This window comes from Giraffa tippelskirchi, chromosome 6, assembly GCF_054371585.1.
Source record: "Giraffa tippelskirchi isolate mGirTip1 chromosome 6, T2T-mGirTip1v1.2.pri, whole genome shotgun sequence".
Classification (NCBI taxonomy): domain Eukaryota; kingdom Metazoa; phylum Chordata; class Mammalia; order Artiodactyla; family Giraffidae; genus Giraffa; species Giraffa tippelskirchi.
In genome coordinates this window covers 19,246,137-19,267,330 of record NC_137280.1, presented here as the reverse complement: position 1 = coordinate 19,267,330, position 21,194 = coordinate 19,246,137, and the positions used below count along the sequence as shown (strand labels likewise).

Below are 21,194 nucleotides of genomic sequence, written 5' to 3'. Positions count from 1 at the left end.
GTTTACTATGTGCCAAGAACTCTTCCAAGGGCTTTACAAATGTAAACTCAATCCTTATAACAGCTTATGAAGTAGGTATTATTATCCCCATTCTACAGATAAAGACAGTAAGGTACACAAATATCAAGAGACAGAGCTGGGATTCAAACTTAAGCTTGACTGACTCCAGAATTCAAGTGCTTCAGCACTAGGCTAACTATTTTCCATATGAGACTCAACAGCAATGTGATAGACAGAGATTGGGTTTTATAGTTACAAAGATCTAGGCACAGATCTGTGTTCTGCTATTCATAAGCTTTGTAACTTGGATCCTAGCACATAATGGATACTAAAGAAATGTTCATTTCCTCCTTCAACTCCTGCTTCCAGTGTAGGGATATATTCAAATTCAAAGAAAACCCTATATGGAACAGGCTTAGGAAAAAACCGGAGAAGGCAATGGCACCCCACTCCAGTACTCTTGCCTGGAAAATCCCATGAACGGAGGAGCCTGGTAGGCTACAGTCCATGGGGTCGCTAAGAGTCAGACACGACTGAGCGACTTCACTTTCACTTTTCCCTTTCATGCACTGGAGAAAGAAATGGCAACCCACTCCAGTGTTCTTGCCTGGAGAATCCTAGGGACGGCAGAGCCTGGTGAGCTGCCGTCTATGGGGTCGCACACAGTCGGACACGACTGAAGCGACTTAGCATAGCATAGCATAGCATTCCTCAGGTTTACACATTACTTTTCAGATCTCAGCTAAGACAACCAATGGTATAACAGCACATTTCTAGGGGTACTCTAGGCTCTCACTATCATACCAACAAAAATATATTGGACTTTTACCGTAAGAACAAAATTACCAAAAAAGGGGGAAATTTTTTTAAGATTTAAACATGAGGAATAGGTAAAGTCTTTTTGACTGAAGGTAATCGTAGCCATAGAATGAAATGAAACAGCTATTACACACACCTTCTAGTTCATTTTTTGTCTCAAATTTGTTACCATGTTACCTTGTTCTTGTTAACATGTTTGAAGAGTGGTCACTGGCCATATATTAATACTCTTTATGCTAATATTCTTTATATTCTTTATCATCTAAAAATCAACTTTACCATCTCATATTCTAGACATTGAACCTGGTCTTAACAAAGATGCTTTGTCTTCAAGGCTGCCTACCCCTGCAATACCACCATTATTATTGCCCAGAGAAATCTTTTTTTGGGGAGGCAGAATTTTCTAAAATGCTAACTACTATTTCAAATAAAGACATAATTGACACTATAGCAAAAAAAAAATCTACTGGAACACCAGCAAAAGGTGGCTTAACCTATCATGCTGTGCTGTGCTTAGTCGCTCAGTTGTGTCCGACTCTTTGTGACCGACCCCACGGACTACAGCCCACCAGGCTCCTCTATTATTGAGTTTTGCAGGCAAGAATGCTGGAGTGAGAAGCCATTTCCTTATCCAGGAGATCTTCCTGACCCAGGGATCAAACCCAAGTCTCCTGTATTGCAGGTGGATTCTAAGTACAAATTCTGGTGGAATATGACCGCTTGGTCTTACATCCTAGCTCCCTAATGAAAACTCTGAGCATACAACTTAAGTTTTCATTTTTTTTTCATCTGTAAAACTGGGAAAAGTAATAACTATCTCATAAGATGATTGTAGTGGTTGAATACAAAACTGGAAGAAAATAGCTGTACTAAGAGGGCCACCAGACTGGTATGGAGGAAACTTGGGGACAAATAACCTGATGTCATTCTCCTTCCATACAATCTGCCAATGTCTCACATCAACAGAAACAAACTGGAGGTCTAAGAACAAGGAGACCTACTGGTGCAATCCAGAGGTCAGCTCCTACAGTATACAGCAAAGTGGGGAAAAGTGAGTATATCTGGAATGGTGAATGAGAAAATATGTAACATGCAATGATAAAATTCAACAACATTCAACTGTATCTCCCTCTGGTCTTATAAAAATTCACTTCCCAGTTCTATAACTCTTCCTACACTTCAGTTTAGAGACAGAGTTTAATTATTAGCCTTCAACCTGCAAAACTTTTAACATGAAGCTTCAATTTGTTCTAAAATGGGTCCTTAGCATTGTGAATTCTTCTGTCTCATCATAAGTCTAGCAACTATCTCTGTTAAGTGTAAGCATTTTCTCAAACCTTCAACAACAAATCCTCAGTTGGGGTACAGCCAGCAACTTGCCACCAAGAGGATGGAAAAGACATTTCCTGATAAATTCTGCATTCAAGAATCAATGGCTGCATTAAGACCTTCGTTAGCTTAGACCAGACAATCATTGAAGAGAGATCAACTTGTGATAATAAAATTCAGTACCCAGGTGGCAATACTGGTAAAGAATCCGCCTACCAATGCAGGAGATGCAAGAGATGCAACTTCAATCCCTGGGTTGGGAAGATCCCCTGGAGAAGGGCATGGCAACCCACTCCAGAATCCTTGCCTGGAGAATCCCATGGACAGAGGAGCCTGGCGGGCTAAAGTCTATAGGGTCGCAAAGAGTGGGACATGACTAAAGCAACTTAGCATGCACGCACACACACACATACAGCCATTAAAATGAATTAGGTAGTTATATATTCATGGGTGTGGAATTGATCTCCTAAAAACTAAACTGCAGGACATATTTGTACCTTTTATGTTTACACATGTAAGTCCACACATGTGTACACACATATATATATATACATATATAGACACACTATATTTGATATACACACATATCTACTCTTAAGCATAGGATATCTCTGAAAGAGTATAAAATAAGCCCGCACCCGAGGCCAGGGGCAGCAGTTGAGAGGAGTTACCCGGTGTCCAAGGAGCAGCGACTGCATAGGCACAGGAGGGCCGAGAGGAGCTATTCCACATTCAAGGTCAGGAGGGGCGGCCGTAAGGAGATACCCCTTGCCCAAGGTAAAGAGCAGCGGCTGTGCTTTGCTGGAGCAGCCGTGAAGAGCTACCCCGCATCCAAGGTAAGAGAAACCCAAGTAAGATGGTAGGTGTTGCAAGAGGGCATCAGAGGGCAGACACAATGAAACCATAATCACAGAAAACTGGCCAATCTGATCACACGGACCACAGCCTTGTCTAACTCAATGAAACTAAGCCATGCCGTGTGGGGGCCACCCAAGATGGATGGATCATGGTGGAGAGGTCTGGCAGAATGTGGTCCACTGGACAAGGGCACGGCAAACCACTTCAGTATTCTTGCCTTGAGAACCCCATGAACAGTATGAAAAGGCAAAAAGATAGGACACTGAAAGATGAACTCCCCAGGTCGGTAGGTGCCCAATATGCTACTGGAGAAGGGTGGAGAAATAACTCCAGAAAGAATGTTGGGATGGAGCCAAAGCAAAAACAATACCCAGCTGTGGATGTGACTGGTGATAGAAGCAAAGTCCGATGCTGTAAAGAGCAATGTTGCATAGGAATCTGGAACGTTAGGTCCATGAATCAAGGCAAATTGGAACTGGTCAAACAGGAGATGGCAAGAGTGAACGTCGATATTCTAGGAATCAGTGAACTAAGATGGACTGGAATGGGTGAATTTAACTCAGATGACCATTATATCTACTACTGTGGGCAGGAATCCCTTAGAAGAAATGGAATAGCCATCATGGTCAACAAAAGAGTCTGATATGCAGTACTTGGATGCAATCTCAAAAACGACAGAATGATCTCTCTTAGTTTTCAAGGCAAACCATTCAATATCACAGTAATCCAAGCCTATGCCCCATCCCCCAATCAGTAATGCTGGAGAAGCTGAAGTTGAATGGTTCTATGAAGACCTACAAGACCTTTTAGAACTAACATCCAAAAAAGATGTCTTTTTCATTATAGGGGACTGGAATGCAAAAGTAGGAAGTCAAGAAACACCTGGCGTAACAGGCAAATTTGGCCTTGGAGTACAGAATGAAGCAGGGCAAAGGCTAATACAGTTTTGCCAAGAGAACGCACTGGTCATAGCAAACACCCTCTTCCAACAACACAAGAGAAGACTCTACACATGGACATCACCAGATGGTCAACACCAAAATCAGATTGATTATATTCTTTGCAGCCAAAGATGGAGAAGCTCTATGCAGTCAGCAAAAACAGGACTGGGAGCGAACTGTGGCTCAGATCATGAACTGCTTATTGCCAAATTCAGACTTAAATTGAAGAAACTAGGGAAAACCACTAGATCATCCAGGTATGACCTAAATCAAATCCCTTATGATTATACAGTGGAAGTGACAAATAGATTTAAGGGACTAGATCTGATAGACAGAGTGCCTGATGAACTATGGACAGAGGGTCATGACATTGTACAGGAGACAGGGATCAAGACCATCCCCATGGAAAAGAAATGCAGAAAAGCAAAATGGTTGTCTGAGGAGGCCTTACAAATAGCTGTGAAAAAAAGAGAAGCGAAAAGCAAAGGAGAAAAGGAAAGATATTCCCATCTGAATGCAGAGTTCCAAAGAATAGCAAGGATAGATAAAAAAGCCTTCCTCAGCGATCGATGCAAAGAAATAGATGAAAACAACAGAATGGGAAAGACTAGAGATCTCTTCAAGAAAATTAGAGATACCAAGGGAACATTTCATGCAAAGATGGGCTCCATAAAGGACAGAAATGGTATGGACCTAACAGAAGCAGAAGATATTAAGAAGTGGCAAGAATACACAGAAGGACTGTACAAAAAAGATCTTCATGACCCAGATAATCACGATAGTGTGATCACTCACCTAGAGCCAGACATCCTGGAATGTGAAGTCAAGTGGGCCTTAGAAAGCGTCACTACGAACAAAGCTAGTGGAGGTGATGGAATTCCAGTTGAGCTATTTCAAATCCTCAAAGATGATGCTGTGAAAGTGCTGCACTCGACATGCCAGCAAATCTGGAAAACTCAGCAGTGGCCATAGGCCTGGAAAAGGTCAGTTTTCATTCCAATCCCAAAGAAAGGCAATGCCAAAGAATGCTTAAACTACTGCACAATTGCACTCATCTCACACGCTAGTAAAGTAATGCTCAAATTTCTCCAAGCTAGGCTTCAGCAATACGTGAACCGTGAACTTCCAGATGTTCAAGCTGGTTTTAGAAAAGGCAGAGGAACCAGAGATCAAATTGCCAACATCCGCTGGATCATCGAAAAAGCAAGAGAGTTCCAGAAAAACATCTATTTCTGCTTCATTGACTATGCCAAAGCCTTTGACTGTGTGGATCACAATAAACTGTGGAAAATTCTAAAAGAGATGGGAATACCAGACCATCTGACCTGCCTCTTGAGAAACCTGTATGCAGGTCAGGAAGCAACAGTTAGAACTGGACATGGAACAACAGACTGGTTCCAAATAGGAAAAGGAGAACGTCAAGGCTGTATATTGTCACCCTGCTTATTTCACTTATATGCAGAGTACATCATGAGAAACACTGGGCTGGAGGAAGCACAAGCTGGAATCAAGATTGCCAGGAGAAATATCAATAACCTCAGATATGCACATGACACCACCTTTATGGCAGAAAGCGAAGAAGAACTAAAGAGCCTCTTGACAAAAGTAAAAGAGGAGAGTGAAAAAGTTAGCTTTTAAGTTAGCTCAACATTCAAAAAAACTAAGATCATGGCATCTGGTCCCATCACTTCATGGGAAATAGATGGGGAAACAGCAGCAGACTTAATTTTTGGGGGCTCCAAAATCACTGCTGATGGTGATTATAGCCATGAAATTAAAAGATGCTTACTCCTTGGAAGGAAAGTTATGACCAACCTAGACAGCATATTTAAAAGCAGAGACATTACTTTGCCAACAAAGGTCCGTCTAGTCAAGGCTATGGTTTTTCCAGTAGTCATGTATGGATGTGAGAGTTGGACGATGAAGAAAGCTGAGTACTGAAGAATGATCCTTTTGAACTGTGGTGTTGGAGAAGACTCTTGAGAGTCCCTTGGACTGCAAGAAGATCCAACCAGTCCATCCTAAAGGAGATCAGTCCTGGGTGTTCATTGGAAGGACTGATGTTGAAGCTGAAACTCCAATACTTTGGCCACCTCATGCAAAGAGTTGACTCATTGGAAAAGACCCTGATGCTGGGAAGGATTGGGGGCAGGAGGAGAAGGGGACGACAGAGGATGAGATGGTTGGATGGCATCACTGACTCGATGGACATGGGTTTGGGTAAACTCCGGGAGTTGGTGATGGACAGGGAGGCCTGGCATGCTGCGATTCATGGGGTCACAAAGAGTCGGACACGACTGAGCGACTGAACTGAACTGGAAAGGGAAAATGGGTAGCTAAGAAATTTTGTACCATATGTATATATTTCCTATTAAGTAAAGAAGTTTATAAACTGACTTTGAAAAGTACTTTAAAAGTGAAATATTAAAAAATACAAAACTTCTTACCTTTGTTTTACATATAACCTAAATCATTACCTTGATCTATCATGCAAGTTTTTATTTATCATTTTCTTTTATTAGGGGAGCAAATTATCCCTTTGACATTAACAGAAAATCTAAACTGTGGATGAAAAGATCATTTACATGGCAAGAAACACATAATTTCTAATTTGTTTCAAAAACATCTCATCTAAAAGACTATGATACAAGGATAGCAGAAAGCTCAACAAATATTTACTGAAAATACTTTTCTATTGATTTCAGTGGGTTTACTTTACTCATAAATTACACCCAAAACACATTACACCCAAAACAAACAAAAAATAGTAACAAGAACAAAAACTCACTGGAAAATATAAACTTTAAATAAATTACGCATTTTGCCCAAAAAATTTCATTTTTCCAACAAGTTTGGTAAACTACTTGTTAATGAACATCACTCGAAGTTAAGTCAACATTGCTTACTAAATACCTACCAAGTGGAGGTGTTAAGGATGCTACAAAACAGAGACTCCAAAGAAGAGTACATTTTTATTCCTGCCCTCAAGAAGTTTACAGTCTTGAAAGACAAGGCTTAAAAATTTTAATCAATAAATGAACATTATAGATTTTACACTGAGTATCCAAACTAAAACTGTTAAAGGCATTCATGTAAGGATTAAAAAAAAGTAACTGCTGATCCACTGAAGGATCTATTGGATATAAAAATGCTTCCAAAGTCCTAATATCTCTCTCATGTGTAAAACTGCAACATTTGATGATGACCAAAGACTTCCAGATATGTGAATATTCAGCTAGGCCCTGAAGAAACTGCTAATGATTAAATATAAATAGTTTTTAATTATTCACGCTCCTTAGAAGAGAGTTTACTGCAGTGGTCTCAATCAGTTTTGATCACTCACCTTTCTCACTAAAAATATGTCAGGCATTAACTTCTTAAAATATGCATATTTACTTATATGCATCTTCACATTGTCAATCTATATATTAAGTATCAATAAAACTTAATTTCTTTCTTTTTCAAACACAGAAATGTAAATGTAAGTTTTAATTATTTTCTTCTTGTAATCCAGTACATCATCTTATGATGCCCTTGGGTACCCACACTCTACTTTGTATGAATACTTAATATGAATATTTAAACTCATAGATCATGCAAAAATATTTTCATCCAATGGTTTCAATTTTTCACACAGCAAACTCATTTTTTAACATAGCTGTTAAAAGGCAGCAGACATGAATTTGAATTTCAGTTTATTTCTCTCTTCCCATGACCTTCTCTCAAAATAAATGTTAACATACAATTAAGCAGACATCACTAAAGAGAAACAAAGTATAGTCATGACCAGGCAAATGTCCCCTAAAATTTAATGGCAAATAGCAATCACTGAAGAATATTAGTATTATTTTTTTCTTATAAATAGCATTTGTAACTTAATAGCCAATATTGAAAATATTAGCAAATTGTCAAAATCCTCAAAACAATCTGTCTCATTTTTATCATTCTATTTTAAAGTCTATTCTTTTCCTAATCTTCCTTGTCTAATCTTATTTTATTATGAAAGCCAAAAAGTAGTTTTATCTACTTTTAATTGAAGGATAATTGCTTTACAATATTATGTTGGTTTCTGCAAAAGTATTTTTAAAGAACATTAAAAATTAAAGTTTCAACTATATTATACAACCTCCAAATAGTTTCCTGTTAAAATGAATACAAAAATAATTCTGAAACCATGTATATCATTTTGAGGTATGACTCCTTCCAAGTCTAAGTTAGGTAAAGATGCAAATAGATATTTTACATAAACAAACAGATTTTTCATCAATATAATTTCATAGACTGTATGACTATGTTCTTAGAGAATGCTTGTTTCTACCTAAACTATGCAAATATGAATGCACAAACTTTATATGCATTTGTACAGTATGTAGGTTTACACAGGAATGTAAAATACTCACACGTACCTATCTGAAAAAACCCTTTCACATTTTCCTAATATAACATATAGTTCACCTTAAATAATTCTTAATTTAGTACTCAAAAGTTCATTTAAGTTTCTATATATTGGAACAATAAGTAGATTTGGAACTACAGTGAACTAGCCAATAAATACCATAATTCTGCGTTCCATAAAAATATAAAAACACTTCCTACATTTAAATGAGTCGAATAAAACCACATTTAATTTGAGCATCATTTTCGCAATACTTATAACAGTTGTAAGAAAATACAGATTCATATATCCAAATATCAAACTCTAAGTCATCAAAAGCTTGACATTGTTAGTAAAGTTAAGCAAAAGTTAGAAGCATGCTCAAAAAGCTCTTTAAAATAATTGTTTTATTTTTTACTAGTTGAAATAAGCTACTTAAATTTCTTACTATTTTTTCATTTCCCAAACCTACTAATAAATCACATTGTCAAATAACTATTCAAACCCAGAAATTAGTTTTGAAGAAGCAATTCTTTATTTCAATTTGTATGTTAGAAGCACATTTGCTCTCTTAGTCCTTCAGTATTTTTTGAGAACTAGTATTTTTCTTGGACATATAAAGATATTTGATAAGTTTGTTACATAATTTAAAGTAGTATTTGTCATTAAAATATGTAAATATATATGTGTAGAGAGAATTGTTTCTTTGTTAAGTGCTAAAGAATACTGAATTCAACAACCTGTTTTTTGGAATTTACATGATTAGAGGTCAATGTGTTAGTTCCTTCCCAGAGGAACTCTACACTTTCAACTATGTGTTTCTGTGGAGAACATGGGAAAAGTATAATTTCGACATAGGCGACACGAAAGAACTGTCGCATATTTGGTATATAAACTGTACAAATTAATCTTAATGAATAATGCATTTCTAGCAAAAATGAAAGAATTGAGCTGGAAAAACATTTTAAAAAGGTTACACATGTTCTGCACAATCTCCTTCACGTAGTAACCGAGAAGTCAAAGAACTGTAAAACACTTAAAAGCAAACCTTGCTGAAACACATCTCTTTGCTAGACTGACAAGAAAAGGAATCTCAAACGCCTACAGAGCGCTCTCGCTCTCTCTCTGGACAGTTCCTTGGTGCTGAAGTTACACCTTCACTAAACTGTGCTGGGTGCCTGGGTGCTGCTTTCACTGTCCCACCCTCCGCAAGATCCCGCTGCCTAAACTACGAGCACGAGGAGCAGAACTTCACAAGGTAAGGAGCATCCCAAGCTGCAGTAACGGGAGGAACTGGAGTCCCTTCGGAGCCTCTTCGGGATTAAGCAGATTTACTAGCTGGAAGAGCGGCAGAGTGCAGGGTGTTACACACCCGCCGAGGGGGAGGGGCTGGAAGATGGCGGCGGCCGCACACCCACCCGAGACACGACAGCGCTCATTACAGGCCCCCCTCGCCCGCACCACCGCCCTCCTGCCCAGGGCGACAGTGGGCAGCGCAGCTCTTCCCGCAGTGGGGGGGGGGGGGCGGGCAGAAGCGCCCCGCGGAGGCGGGGCCCGGGGGGCCCCCGGCGGCGCCCTCCTCCCAGGCCAGCGCGCCTCCGCCCGGGTCCCGGCCCGGGGAGCACCTGTGCACGGCCATATTGGATTCCTCGCCTCAGTCACTGCCTCCGCGCGGGGGCGGCGGGAAGCGACCAGGGACGCGCGGAGCCCGCGTTCAGCCCCGAGCCCCGCCGGGGCCCGCAGCGGAACTGGCCCGGCGGGGCAAGCCGGAAGGACGCCGGGGGGAAATTACAACGCCCACAGGCTCTCCGCGGCCGGCCTCGGCGCCCTCCCTCCCCGACACACACACACCCCTGCGCTCTGACCGGAGCGTAGCAAGCTAGCCCCGGCGGCCCGCGGCGGTCGCAACCCTCGTGGCCCAGGTGCCGCCGGCGGGAAGGGAGGGCGGCGATCCCCGGGCGCGCCGGCGGCCGCAGGGCAGCGACCGAGATGGGGGGGGGGGGGCGGCGGAGGGCAGGGAGGGAGGGAGGCGGGAAGATGGAGTCAGGTCCTTACTTGAGCACCGACTGCTCCTTCTCCTCTTCTTTCTTCTGCCGATCCATGACGGCCAGGATGATTTTCCTCTCCTCCTCCGTGAGGTGGCTGAGGTCGGGCATCTCGGGCTGCAGAGGCGGCTGAGAGACCGCCGGGGTGGGAGCCGGGCGGCCCCGCGGCCCGACAGGAGCCGACATGTTTGGTGGAGTCCAACCACCCTAGGGAAGCAGGGAGGCAACTCCGGCGGCGGCGGCGGCGGCGGCGGCACCCGCGCGGGCGGCTGGGGCAGCCTCCGGCGCCGGGACAAATACATACAAATCAATGGCCTTCAATCCCAGGCAACGGTCCCCCTCCCCCAAGATGGAAAAGAGCTGGGGGGAAGGGGAGGGCGAGCGCGGAGGGTGGGGGGAAGGCAGGGCAGACGAGTGCGCTCCGAGATATGTTTCTTTTTCCCCTGGGGGGCGAAGGGCTGGCAAGTGAGCTGTTGGAGCGAGAAGAGGAGCGGGAGGCCGGGCCGGGCCGCGGAGGGCGCGGAGCGGCGCGGAGAGGGTGGTGGAGTAAGGTGGCGGGGACGGCGATGAGGGTGGGGTGACTGGAGGGAGCGGGCGGGAGGGCGGCGCGCCGGCCCGGGGCGCGAGGGTGTCCGGCCGCGGCGGAGGCGGGGGGCCCCGCGCGCGCCGCTCGGAAGCCGAGACAGGGGTGGCTGCGACCCAGCCCCCTGGGGGTAGTCCCGGGAACTCGCTCCGAGCGCCGGGGAGGCAGCGTCCCGCGAGCCAAGAGGGGCGCCGAGGCGGGAGCGCAGAGGGCAGTGAGGAAGCAGGGGCCAATTTCCCGGAGAAGCTGCCGAGCCGTCCCGCCGGCCGACGCGTCACTGGGCTCCCGGCGCAGCGGAGGGACGACCCCCCTCCAGAAACGAAGAGGAGAGGGCCGGGAGCGGGGGGCAGCCTTGGAGACCACCCCTCCGGGCTAGAGCGGGGAAGCGAAAGCAGAGTGGGGATGACAAGGGCCAGCGGCGGACAGTCCCGAGGCCGGGGCTTCGCGGCTGCCAACGCCCGGATCCAAGCGACCTCCGACGCGCAGCAGGGTCGGGCGCGGGTCCTTCCACATCAACGCGCCCGCCCGGAGTCCCTCAAGCTGCCACCGCCCCTGTAGTCCGTGGAGTGGGTGCGGAGGGCCCGCTCCCTACGCCGCCGCTACTGCTGCTGCCGCCGCTGCTCGGAGCCGCCACCCGCGCCTCCTCCGCCCCTCCGCCTCCCGGGCTCCTCCCGCGGGGGCCGCGTCACCTCCCGGCCGTGGAGGCCCGGGCACCGCGGACACCCGGCGGGCGGCGTCCACCCCTCCCGAAGGCGATCAGTGGACTGGGGCCGGGCGGGGAGAGGTTGTGGGGTGGGAGGGAGGGAAGGAAGGGAAGAGAGTGAGCTGGGCGGAGGAAGAGAGCGGGAGTTTCAAGGAGGGGGCGGGGGGGAGGTGGAGAGGGGAGCTTGAGAGCCGGCGTCGGGAGAGAGGAAAGAGTTAAGAATCGAGGAGGATGGAGACGCCCTGTGGGTCAGCTGGAGAGGGAGAGGACCAGGAGCCCCGGGACCGGCGGCGGGCGTGTCGGGTCCGGAGACTGAGTGCGATCCGGGAGTGAGGGCTTGCAGGGGTTTTGTACCGTGAATGGGGCGGGGAGGGTGGGGGTAGGGGGGCGGTGCGCAAGGTGTCAGGCTGGAGGGGAAAAAGTGTGAGCGTGAGCGCTTGGAGGGGCTCTTGAGCTGCCGAGGGCGGAGTCCTGGAAGGAGGGAGACTGCAAGTGTTGCCGGGGAGTTGGTTCCCCGGGGGATCCTCATGGCGAAGAAAGCTCGGAGAGGTACTGACTGAGGGCGCAGGAGAGGCTGGAGAAGTGGGAGGTGACATTGGGAGAGTTAGGGTTTGTCTGGGAAAGGTGTGCGGATGAGGAGGAGACCGGAGGCTGTAAATGTGAAGGCGAAGGACTAAGGATCGGTCGGAGAGTGAGGATCAGCCGGTGCTTGGGCCAAGGGCTTCGTTCTATTAGGCCCTCTTTGTCGGGCCGTTATCTAGAGAGAAGTGGCAGGGAAGCCAGGGGATGGGCTTAGTGGGAGAGTCTGGTTTTCCAAGCACAGGGACGGATAAGATGAAAGAGGTTAAGAGTGAACAGAAAACGAGCTCCTGGAGAATGGCAGTGGCCGCCGCTGCCCTGTGTTATGGGGTAGTAGGGCCGAGCCCTACCCTGACAACCCTCTGGGTGGGGTGGGATGGGGCGGGACTGGGAGCTAGTGGAGAGGGGTAGAGTTGAGGCCAGGAGGACTCGTTGCCAGGGATCACCCCTTCTGCCTGCTCTTGGCAAGCGCAGTGGATGACTGAGGTGGGGTGCGTGTACGTGTGTGTATCTACGTATACGTACACACCCCTACCCCGCCTTCCACGCTAGCTTTGTTTAGTACCAGGCCAGATTATCGTCTGATGAGTAGTGTAAGGCCTTGGGGACTTGTATTATATTTATCTTCTTGGTGTGTAGCAAACTCTCTCCTCCTCCCGCTCCCCGTTCCCCGGGTAGCATCTGACTAGCTCCCAATTTAAGAGAGCTGGGGATACACAAAGCTGCCCTGGAAGTCTCTTATGATTTCTAAGCATAAATGTCTTCAGTTTCTTTTCTCCCACCCCTTGTAAGGGAAAAGTTTACTTAAGTGCTTTTATTTATTTATTTACTCATTTATTTATATTGCTCACCTACTTCAAATCAAGCTCTCATACCCCCAAGTAATTCATCTTCGGGGTGAATTACATCTAATTCAAGTTTTCATCTCTTTGGAGTTAGTTAGATGAGATCATATGAATCCCAATTTATGTGATTTTGTTGTAGAGTTAGAGGATTATTATATATCTCTAATCCAACCTCATTTTATGGAAACTAGAGGACTAAGGTCAGCCAGCTAGTAAATGACAGCACTGCAACTAGAACCTAGATACTTTTACACCTGTTTGAAACCATGGCAATTTTAAACCCTAGCTGCACTTTTCTAAAATACCACCTGAGTCTAACCCTAGATCAAATGAATCTGTCTCTGGCGTTAGGACTCTGGTCAAGAGTATATTTTGAAAATTCCAAGTGACTAAAACATAGCAAAGGTTGGGAACTATACTAAGTGCATTATAATAAAAGATAATGGAGGAGAAACTGGGAAGTGGAAAACAAAAAGAACACTTCTAGTGAGACTGATTTTTTTTTTTTACCTAAAATTGGAATATTGAGTCTTTAAATAACATCCACACTTTCCATTCCACTAATATGCAATGACAGCTAACAGTAAATACATATATCTATGACCTTTGCCTCACTGCCACTAAAATACACTAAAAGCGCCTTTAAAAGAAAGAAGAATAGAACTAAAAACAAAAAGGATGGGTGGAACACTCTACCTTATTCAACTATTTCTGAGCCAAATTTGAAGCACCACCACCTCCATTCCCCAGCCAGCTATCAACCCAAGTAGAAACCGACTATCCCGGAGGCTAAAATAGCTTAGTTATATGCAGATGACACTATCCTTATGGCAGAAAGCGAAGAAGAACTAAAGAGCCTCTTGATGAAAGTGAAAGAGGAGAGTGAAAAAGTTGGCTTAAAGCTCAACGTTCAGAAAACTAAGATCATGGCATCTGGTCCCATCACTTCATGGGAAATAGATGGGGCAACAGTGGAAACAGTGTCAGACTTTATTTTTTTGGGCTCCAAAATCACTGCTGATGGTGATTGCAGCCATGAAATTAAAAGACACTTACTCCTTGGAAGGAAGGTTATGGCCAACCTAGATAGCATATTTAAAAGCAGAGACATTACTTTGCCAACAAAAGTCCGTCTAGTCAAGGCTATGGTTTTTCCAGTGGTCATGTATGGATGTTGAGAGTTGGACGGTGAAGAAAGCTGAGCACCGAAGAACTGATGCTTTTGAGCTGTGGTGTTGGAGAAGACTCTTGAGAGTCCCTTGGACTGCAAGGAGATCCAATCAATCCATCCTAAAAGAGATCAATCCTGGGTGTTCATTGGAAGGACTGATGTTGAAGCTGAAACTCCAATACTTTGGCCACCTCATACGAAGAGTTGACTCATTGGAAAAGACCCTAATGCTGGGTAGGATTGGGGGCAGGAGGAGAAGGGGACGACAGAGGATGAGATGGTTGGATGGCATCACTGACTCGATGGACATGGGTTTGGGTAGACTCCGGGAGTTGGTGATGGACAGAGAGGCCTGGCGTGCTGCAATTCATGGGGTCGCAGAGTCGGACACGACTGAGCGACTGAACTGAACTGATTTTGAGTACATAAAATGTGAACTTAAAAGAGGTTGTTCAAACTGAACAATTTTGGCTTATTTTATAGTAGAGTCACACCCTGGGCCAAGCACGGTCTTCTACCAGTCACAAAGTATGCCGAGTGCCTGCAGTTGTGTCTCCCAGAACCCCTTCTACCTCACACCTGCCTAGAGATAATGCCAGCATATAAAACTCCATGTGCCTACCTGGTATCACTGGGACACTTGATTTCTTATAGGATTGGATAAAGCAGAAGTGTATTTCCTTTTTACATTTCTTTACTATGAACAGCTACATGTGTTTTTCCTATTAAAAGGAATGCTTAGCAGTGGAAGTATCTTAAAATCATCTTCCACTCTGATTCATACACGTTTTCAAAATAAAAATTTGTCACAGTATTTATATAACATACAGAATCCCATAGAATTTGAAATGGGCTACTTTTCCAAGTAATAGACCCAATTTAAAGTAAGATTGTTATACTGAGAACTAAAACACCTTCCAAAGATCTCTTGTCTTTTGATCTCTGTTTTGTTTTGTTTGTTCTGGTTTAGGATTTAACCTAAAATGTTTATCACATCTCATTATATCTTGTAAGGCATTATGTTTTACTTAGGTCCTCAAATATATGAACACATTTGAAGTTGAGTTGAAAGTGTATTGTTCTTACCTTTAGGAGTAATTCTCCATCTTCATCTTCATCCTTCACTGAGTTCTCAAGGTCTTCTTGACAGGCCACAAACTAACTCAGAAATGCAAATCTTTTCTTCAGTTCCTGTAGGAGCATAAGTTTGTGAAGCCTGTAAGCCTGTGGACTTTGATTTTTACATAAGGGTAAGGGCTAATTAGGGCTTCCATGGTGGCTCAGTGGTTAAGAATCTGCCTGACAAGGCAGCAGACATGAGTTTGATCATTAGGTAAGGAAGATTCCCTGGAGAAGGAAATGGCAACCCACTCCAGTGTTCTTCCCTGAAAAATCCCATGGACAGAGGAGCCTGGCGAGCTATGGTTCACAACTTAGTGACTAAACAACAACAATAAGGGCTAATTACTTGTAATCTACTAAATAAGTTATAGGAGGCATATCTAAACTAAAATCAAAACTGTAATAATCACTAAAATTTACTGAGGACTCAGTACTCTGCTAAGAGATCTGGCTGCCTCACAATGCTTAGAATCATTGCAGCTCTCAATTTCTCCTAACAGATCTCCCTGCTTCTGTCCTTGTGGCTTTCACTCTTTTCTCAACACAGCATAAAGACAAAGCCTCCTAAAATATTAGTCAAATCATATCACTCTACTGGTCAAAATCCTGTGGTGGCTCCTCACTTGACTCAGAATTAAACCCCTTAAATGGCCTTTAAGTCCCACATAACTTTTCTGACCTCATCTACTAGTCTCTTGTAGGCTTTCCTCTAGCTGTTCCTTCTGCCCAAAATACTGTTCACCCCGATATTCACATGGCCTACTCCTCTTCTGCACATTTCTGCTTAGTTATCCATCCTATTTAATACTCCAGCCTGCTTCACCTGCTCCCTGGTCACTCTAGTCTCTTTTACCTTACCCTGATTTTTCCATGACACTCGCCACTCTCCAACTTTTACTCCAAGTTGAATAATATCCCAGCGTTTTATTTTTATCATTAATCTTTAACTTCCCGCACAAGAATACTTAAGCACATGAACAAAGTAGGATTTTTACTAATGTATCGTATGGACCTAGAACAGTACATTGCATGTAGTAGGTATTCCAACAAATAAATACTCATTGAGTTAATTTCTGGGGAGAGAATCTTGTCATGATTGGTTTAAGTTGGGTGGGTGAAAAGGAAATGTGTGCATGCTCAGCCACATCTGACTTTTTTGTGACCACATGAGCTGCAGCACACCAGCCTTCTCTGTCCATGGAATTCTCCAGGCAAGAATACTGATTTGGGGTTTTCCATTTCCTACTCAAGGAGATCTTTGCAACCCAGGGATCGAACCCATGTCTCTTGTGTCTCCTGCATTGGCTGGTGGATTCTTCACCCCTGGGTCACCTGGGAAGTCCAAGAAAAGGAAAAAGCAGCTTCGAAAGGGGGAAAGATAGGTGCAAAGAAATAAGATCTAAACTCTTTGTCCGAGGTTCCTTTAGGATTCCACTACTGCCTACCTCTGTAGCCTTATCTCCAACTCAGCCTACCAACACACACCCTCCTTCAGCCATGACAACTGACTTGTACTTTATTGAATATATAAAGTTTCTCATCTTTTGGACTCTCTTTTATATTCCCTCAACTTGAACCACCCTTTCTGCTCCCTCTGCCATAACCTTCCTCTCTGTCAGTAACTTGTCTTCTCCACCATGTGCTCATCCCTTCCTTTTTTTGTGCTTCCTCCTGTTTGCCCCAGCTCTCTTAGCACCGTACTACCTTACTCAGATATAGCACTTGTCACACAGTGCTGGACCCATTTATCTCCCTGTCTGGCTCCTCAACTAAGCCATGAATTCTTAAGGGCAAGGAATATGCCTTTCACTCCAGTTTCCCCAGGGCCTATCAGACTGTCTCATGTATTACAAACTCTTGATAAATATACGCACAATTACATGAGCGGTCACAAAATAATGAGAAAAATCACTTTTGCTGGAGAATGAGGCAAGGAGTTGCAGCAAGAGATAAAGCTGGGAAAATATGCAGTGGCAACATTATGCGGTAACCTTATGTGCTCTGCTGAAGAATTTGAACTTATCCTATAGTCATTAGATAGGCAGTGGAGGTTTCTTTAGTCAGAGAACTGACATGATCAGCTTGGCTTTTCAGAATACCCTGCCTTCACTTCTTCATGCATATCCAAAACACCTGCTAATAAAATTACTGAAAGGACACAGAGGTGCAGTGATTTAGGCGTGGAGACACAAATAGCAGAATTTTTTAATTCCTGTCTTCAGAATTTATTTTTCTGGCTCTGTTGCTCAGTAGACTATAACAGCATGATAATGAGGCCAAGGTCATGGTTTAAATCCCTGGGTGAGTCAGTCAGTGCAGTGGCCACAGCTGACTGTTAATCTTTGCCAGTTGTCAGATGACAACATGTTATTTCTTGACCAGGAACTGGGTGGAAGGATATGACTGGTTCATCAAAAGTTAATCAGCATTATTGGAAAAATAACTCAAAGTGCTTAGCTATGACTGTAGGACCATACTGTCATTTTAAATCAAAATCGCAGTATTATTAGTGATAACGAAAGAGCACAGCATCTGAGAAAGGATATATTGTTTGTTCCTAGAAAAGAAGCTAGAGATTAGAACAGTTTAATTATTAGGATTTGAAGCCAAGAAGTAATGAAAACTTTAGAGGATGTTAGTGTAGATAAGCTTTATTAATTACTTTTTGTGTATCTAGCAATATAGAAAGTTATTTCTTAATTATTAGGTCATAAAACCCGCAGAGCCATTTATATTAAAAAGGTCTGGGGAAATCATATTCTAATCATCTTTCATTTATAGCATTATAAAGTTATTTCTATTTTTATTCCCTCCTAGCAATCAATGAGCACATCTTTAAAGTGAAATAGGACAGTATTGGAGGTTGGGCCATATAGACATAACTAAAGTAAATATTTTTTCTTAATTACATCTTCATCTTAATTACAACTCTGACCACTTTCAGAAGTGAAAAATCAAGTGAATTTTATGAGATCAGAAATAAACACAAAACCCTTAATGAACAAATATATCTAAGCATTAAATATCAATTAAATAGCAACAGCTGCTAACGTCATAAAAGATAATCAACCAGGCATTATGTGCTTCCTGATAGAAAAATTATACAACTATATGTAGAAGTTGTTTGCCCCCCTACTAAAAAAATCATTCCTAAATTTACAACACCTTCTAAATACATCAACCAATTTATAGGAAATAGAACAGAGGAACATATTAAACTATACCAAGGTCCCCTACTAACTGGTGACCTGGAGCAAGACTGATCTCCTGGAGCCTCAGTCTTCTCACACATGACCTGGTAGGAAGTGCCTCCTCACAGTGTGGTTCTGAGGACTGAACAAGTGGGCTGAGAGCATTATGCAGAATAGCAGACGTACAATAAAAGTGAGTGAATCCCTTCTCAAAGCTATTCCTCCATCAAGTTTCATTTATATCTCAGCTTCCATGATCCCTTTGACTATATTTATTTATATTTGTTTAGGTTTTTGTATCCCTTTGACTATATTTATTTATACCTATTTAGGTTTTGGTATCTGTCTCATCTCCCCAACTTCATTTTAAATTCAAGGCCAAATTTTACTTTCCTCATTGTAAACAATGTTAGTAGCACTTAAGAGCCATCCTGTGTGTCAGATAGCATGTTAAGCTCTTCACTTACCTAATCCTAACAATGAGCAACTCAGATATTAACCCCATTTTAGAAACATACAAAGAGAGGCGTATTTCAGATAACTAATGAGTGATTGAACCAGAATTGACAATGAAATATCTCAATTCTAGTTTCTGCTCTCATAAGCACAGTACTTCTATCCCACTCAGGCACATTGTAGGAACGCCGTGGGAGTCTTTGAAAACTGCAAGTAGACCCAATGTATGAGTTACCATATAAGACATACAAATGTGCATGTTAATGGCAAAACTTACTTAAATAAGACTTGTATTAGAATCAAATGAAATTTATTCTGCGAGTATACTGCACCATGGGATTGCAATCTGTAGAATACTCTACAGAATATTTTACAGGGCAAAACCCAGGTTTTGAGTTGGGTGGGGGGAGCGGTTTGGCCGCACCTAGAGACTTGCAGAATCCTAGTTCCTAGACCAGGAATCAAACGCAGTCCTCAGCAGTAGAAACATGGAGTCCCAACCATTGGACCACCAAGGAACTCCCCAAAACCAATTTTTTCCCCAGCAAATAAATTGCAAGGAAAAAAATTAAAAAGAGGTGAAGAGGGGACCTATACTTTAAATGAAACTTAAAAAACATCAACCAAGTGCAAGGATTCATGGACCTCATCTTTTAAAAAATGAGTGGAAAACTTTTATAAGAGACCTGGAAATTTGGACAGTAAGGAGGTACCTGATAATAATGGAGAATTATTGTTGCTTTATTTGGTTAATAATGATAATGTGATGCCTCTATACACAATTGTTTAATATAGCGGTGTGTATATATTGTTTCCCTGACTAAAATCTGTGTATGTGTGTGCACGTGTGCGCAAGTGCACACTAAGTTGTGTCTGACTCTTTGCGACCCAGTGGACTGTAGCCCACCAGGCTCTTCTGTCCATGGAATTCTCCAGGCAAGAATACTGGATTGAGTTGCCATTTCCTACTCCAGGGGATCTTCCTGACCCAAGGATAGAACCCGCGTCTTGCATCTCCTGCATTGACAGATGGATTTTTTTACTGCTGTACCACCAGGGAAAGCCCAAAATCTGAGTACACTTTACTATAGTGTCTGCCATACAATAAGCATAGTTATATTTAGCCCAAACTGGTCCCTAGTAACTGTAATATTTAAAATGAAAAAAAAAATTTATAACAGAAACTAATGTTTTGTTAATGTTCCAGTTTGCCCAGGATAATCCTTGTTTAATCTGTTGATCAGATGTGGTTATTAGTTGTTGCTACTCATTTGAAAGTATCCCAGTTTTCACTCCAAATTTTATAGTCATGCTATATTTAGTGTAATATCTCAGTTGGACAATATGTAAATAAAATTCAAACAGTATTCCCCCAGGTCTATGTCATAACCATCCTGTGATCACAGTAGTATATGCTAGACATTTAATAAATTTGGTTGAAGTAGAGTTACTGTGTTCTTCATTATAAAAGAGTAAATATTTTTAAAAGTAAATCACTCTGGTTAATATTAATATTAATGTTCTCCCCTCGGACAAGTTTTTGTTTAACCCTAGCTGGAATCCAGGAATAGCTAAAAGGAATACCAGGAAAATGGAGCCCTTCTTTTAACAAAGAATCATGACAAAATGAATGAAACTGCCTAGGATTTGTAAGATAAGTGTAATCAATAATTGATACAGAACTCATCAACATAGGCTGAAATACTGTACAAGAAGATAAGTTTTAGGAATCTTCCCAACTAGAAAAAAAAAGATAACCATTTTTATTTGAGAGCAGGTAAGAAGGGATTCTAGAAATCTGGCCAAAATCTAATGAGGTAGAAATAGCCTGTAATCCAAGATTTCCTACAATATGGTGGCTCTCAAAGACAAAGGGTGGGTTTATCTTTTGCAACATGAACTGACTGCTGTATACTTCAAATGTCTCCCTCTGCCTACGAGGATTGCTTTGGTCTTATCTAGATGGTACCTGGTCCAACTGCTTTCGTCCATGTCCTTTACTCCACCAGACACTGAAATTCAAGAAACCTCATCTTAGATCTGATGAAAGGAGATGCAAAGCTTACTATCAGCTGTATACTAATGGTACTGCATCCCTAATTACTTCACTATCTTTCTGATTAGTGTCATATAACGCTAAACTGAAAGAGAGATAGAAAAGAGTCCTGTCATTTCCC

At 43.1% G+C, this 21,194-nt stretch overlaps 1 protein-coding gene across 35 annotated transcripts in view; it reads right to left on the bottom strand.

Moving 5' to 3' along the window:
• The window catches only part of RIMS2 (regulating synaptic membrane exocytosis 2), a 629,392-nt gene that overhangs the window by 560,477 nt on the left and 47,721 nt on the right, over nt 1–21,194 (bottom strand). For 14 of the 35 annotated variants that reach the window (XM_081502218.1, XM_081502222.1, XM_081502210.1 and 11 more), the window contains exon 1: nt 10,378–11,586. In XM_081502218.1, coding sequence (XP_081358344.1) covers nt 10,378–10,553 — 176 coding nt within the window. In that variant the 5' untranslated portion in view covers nt 10,554–11,586. Of the gene's footprint in view, nt 1–10,377; nt 11,717–15,334; nt 15,440–21,194 lie in introns of those variants that run through there. The other 21 variants (XM_081502217.1, XM_081502238.1, XM_081502229.1 and 18 more) reach the window with 5 other exon arrangements.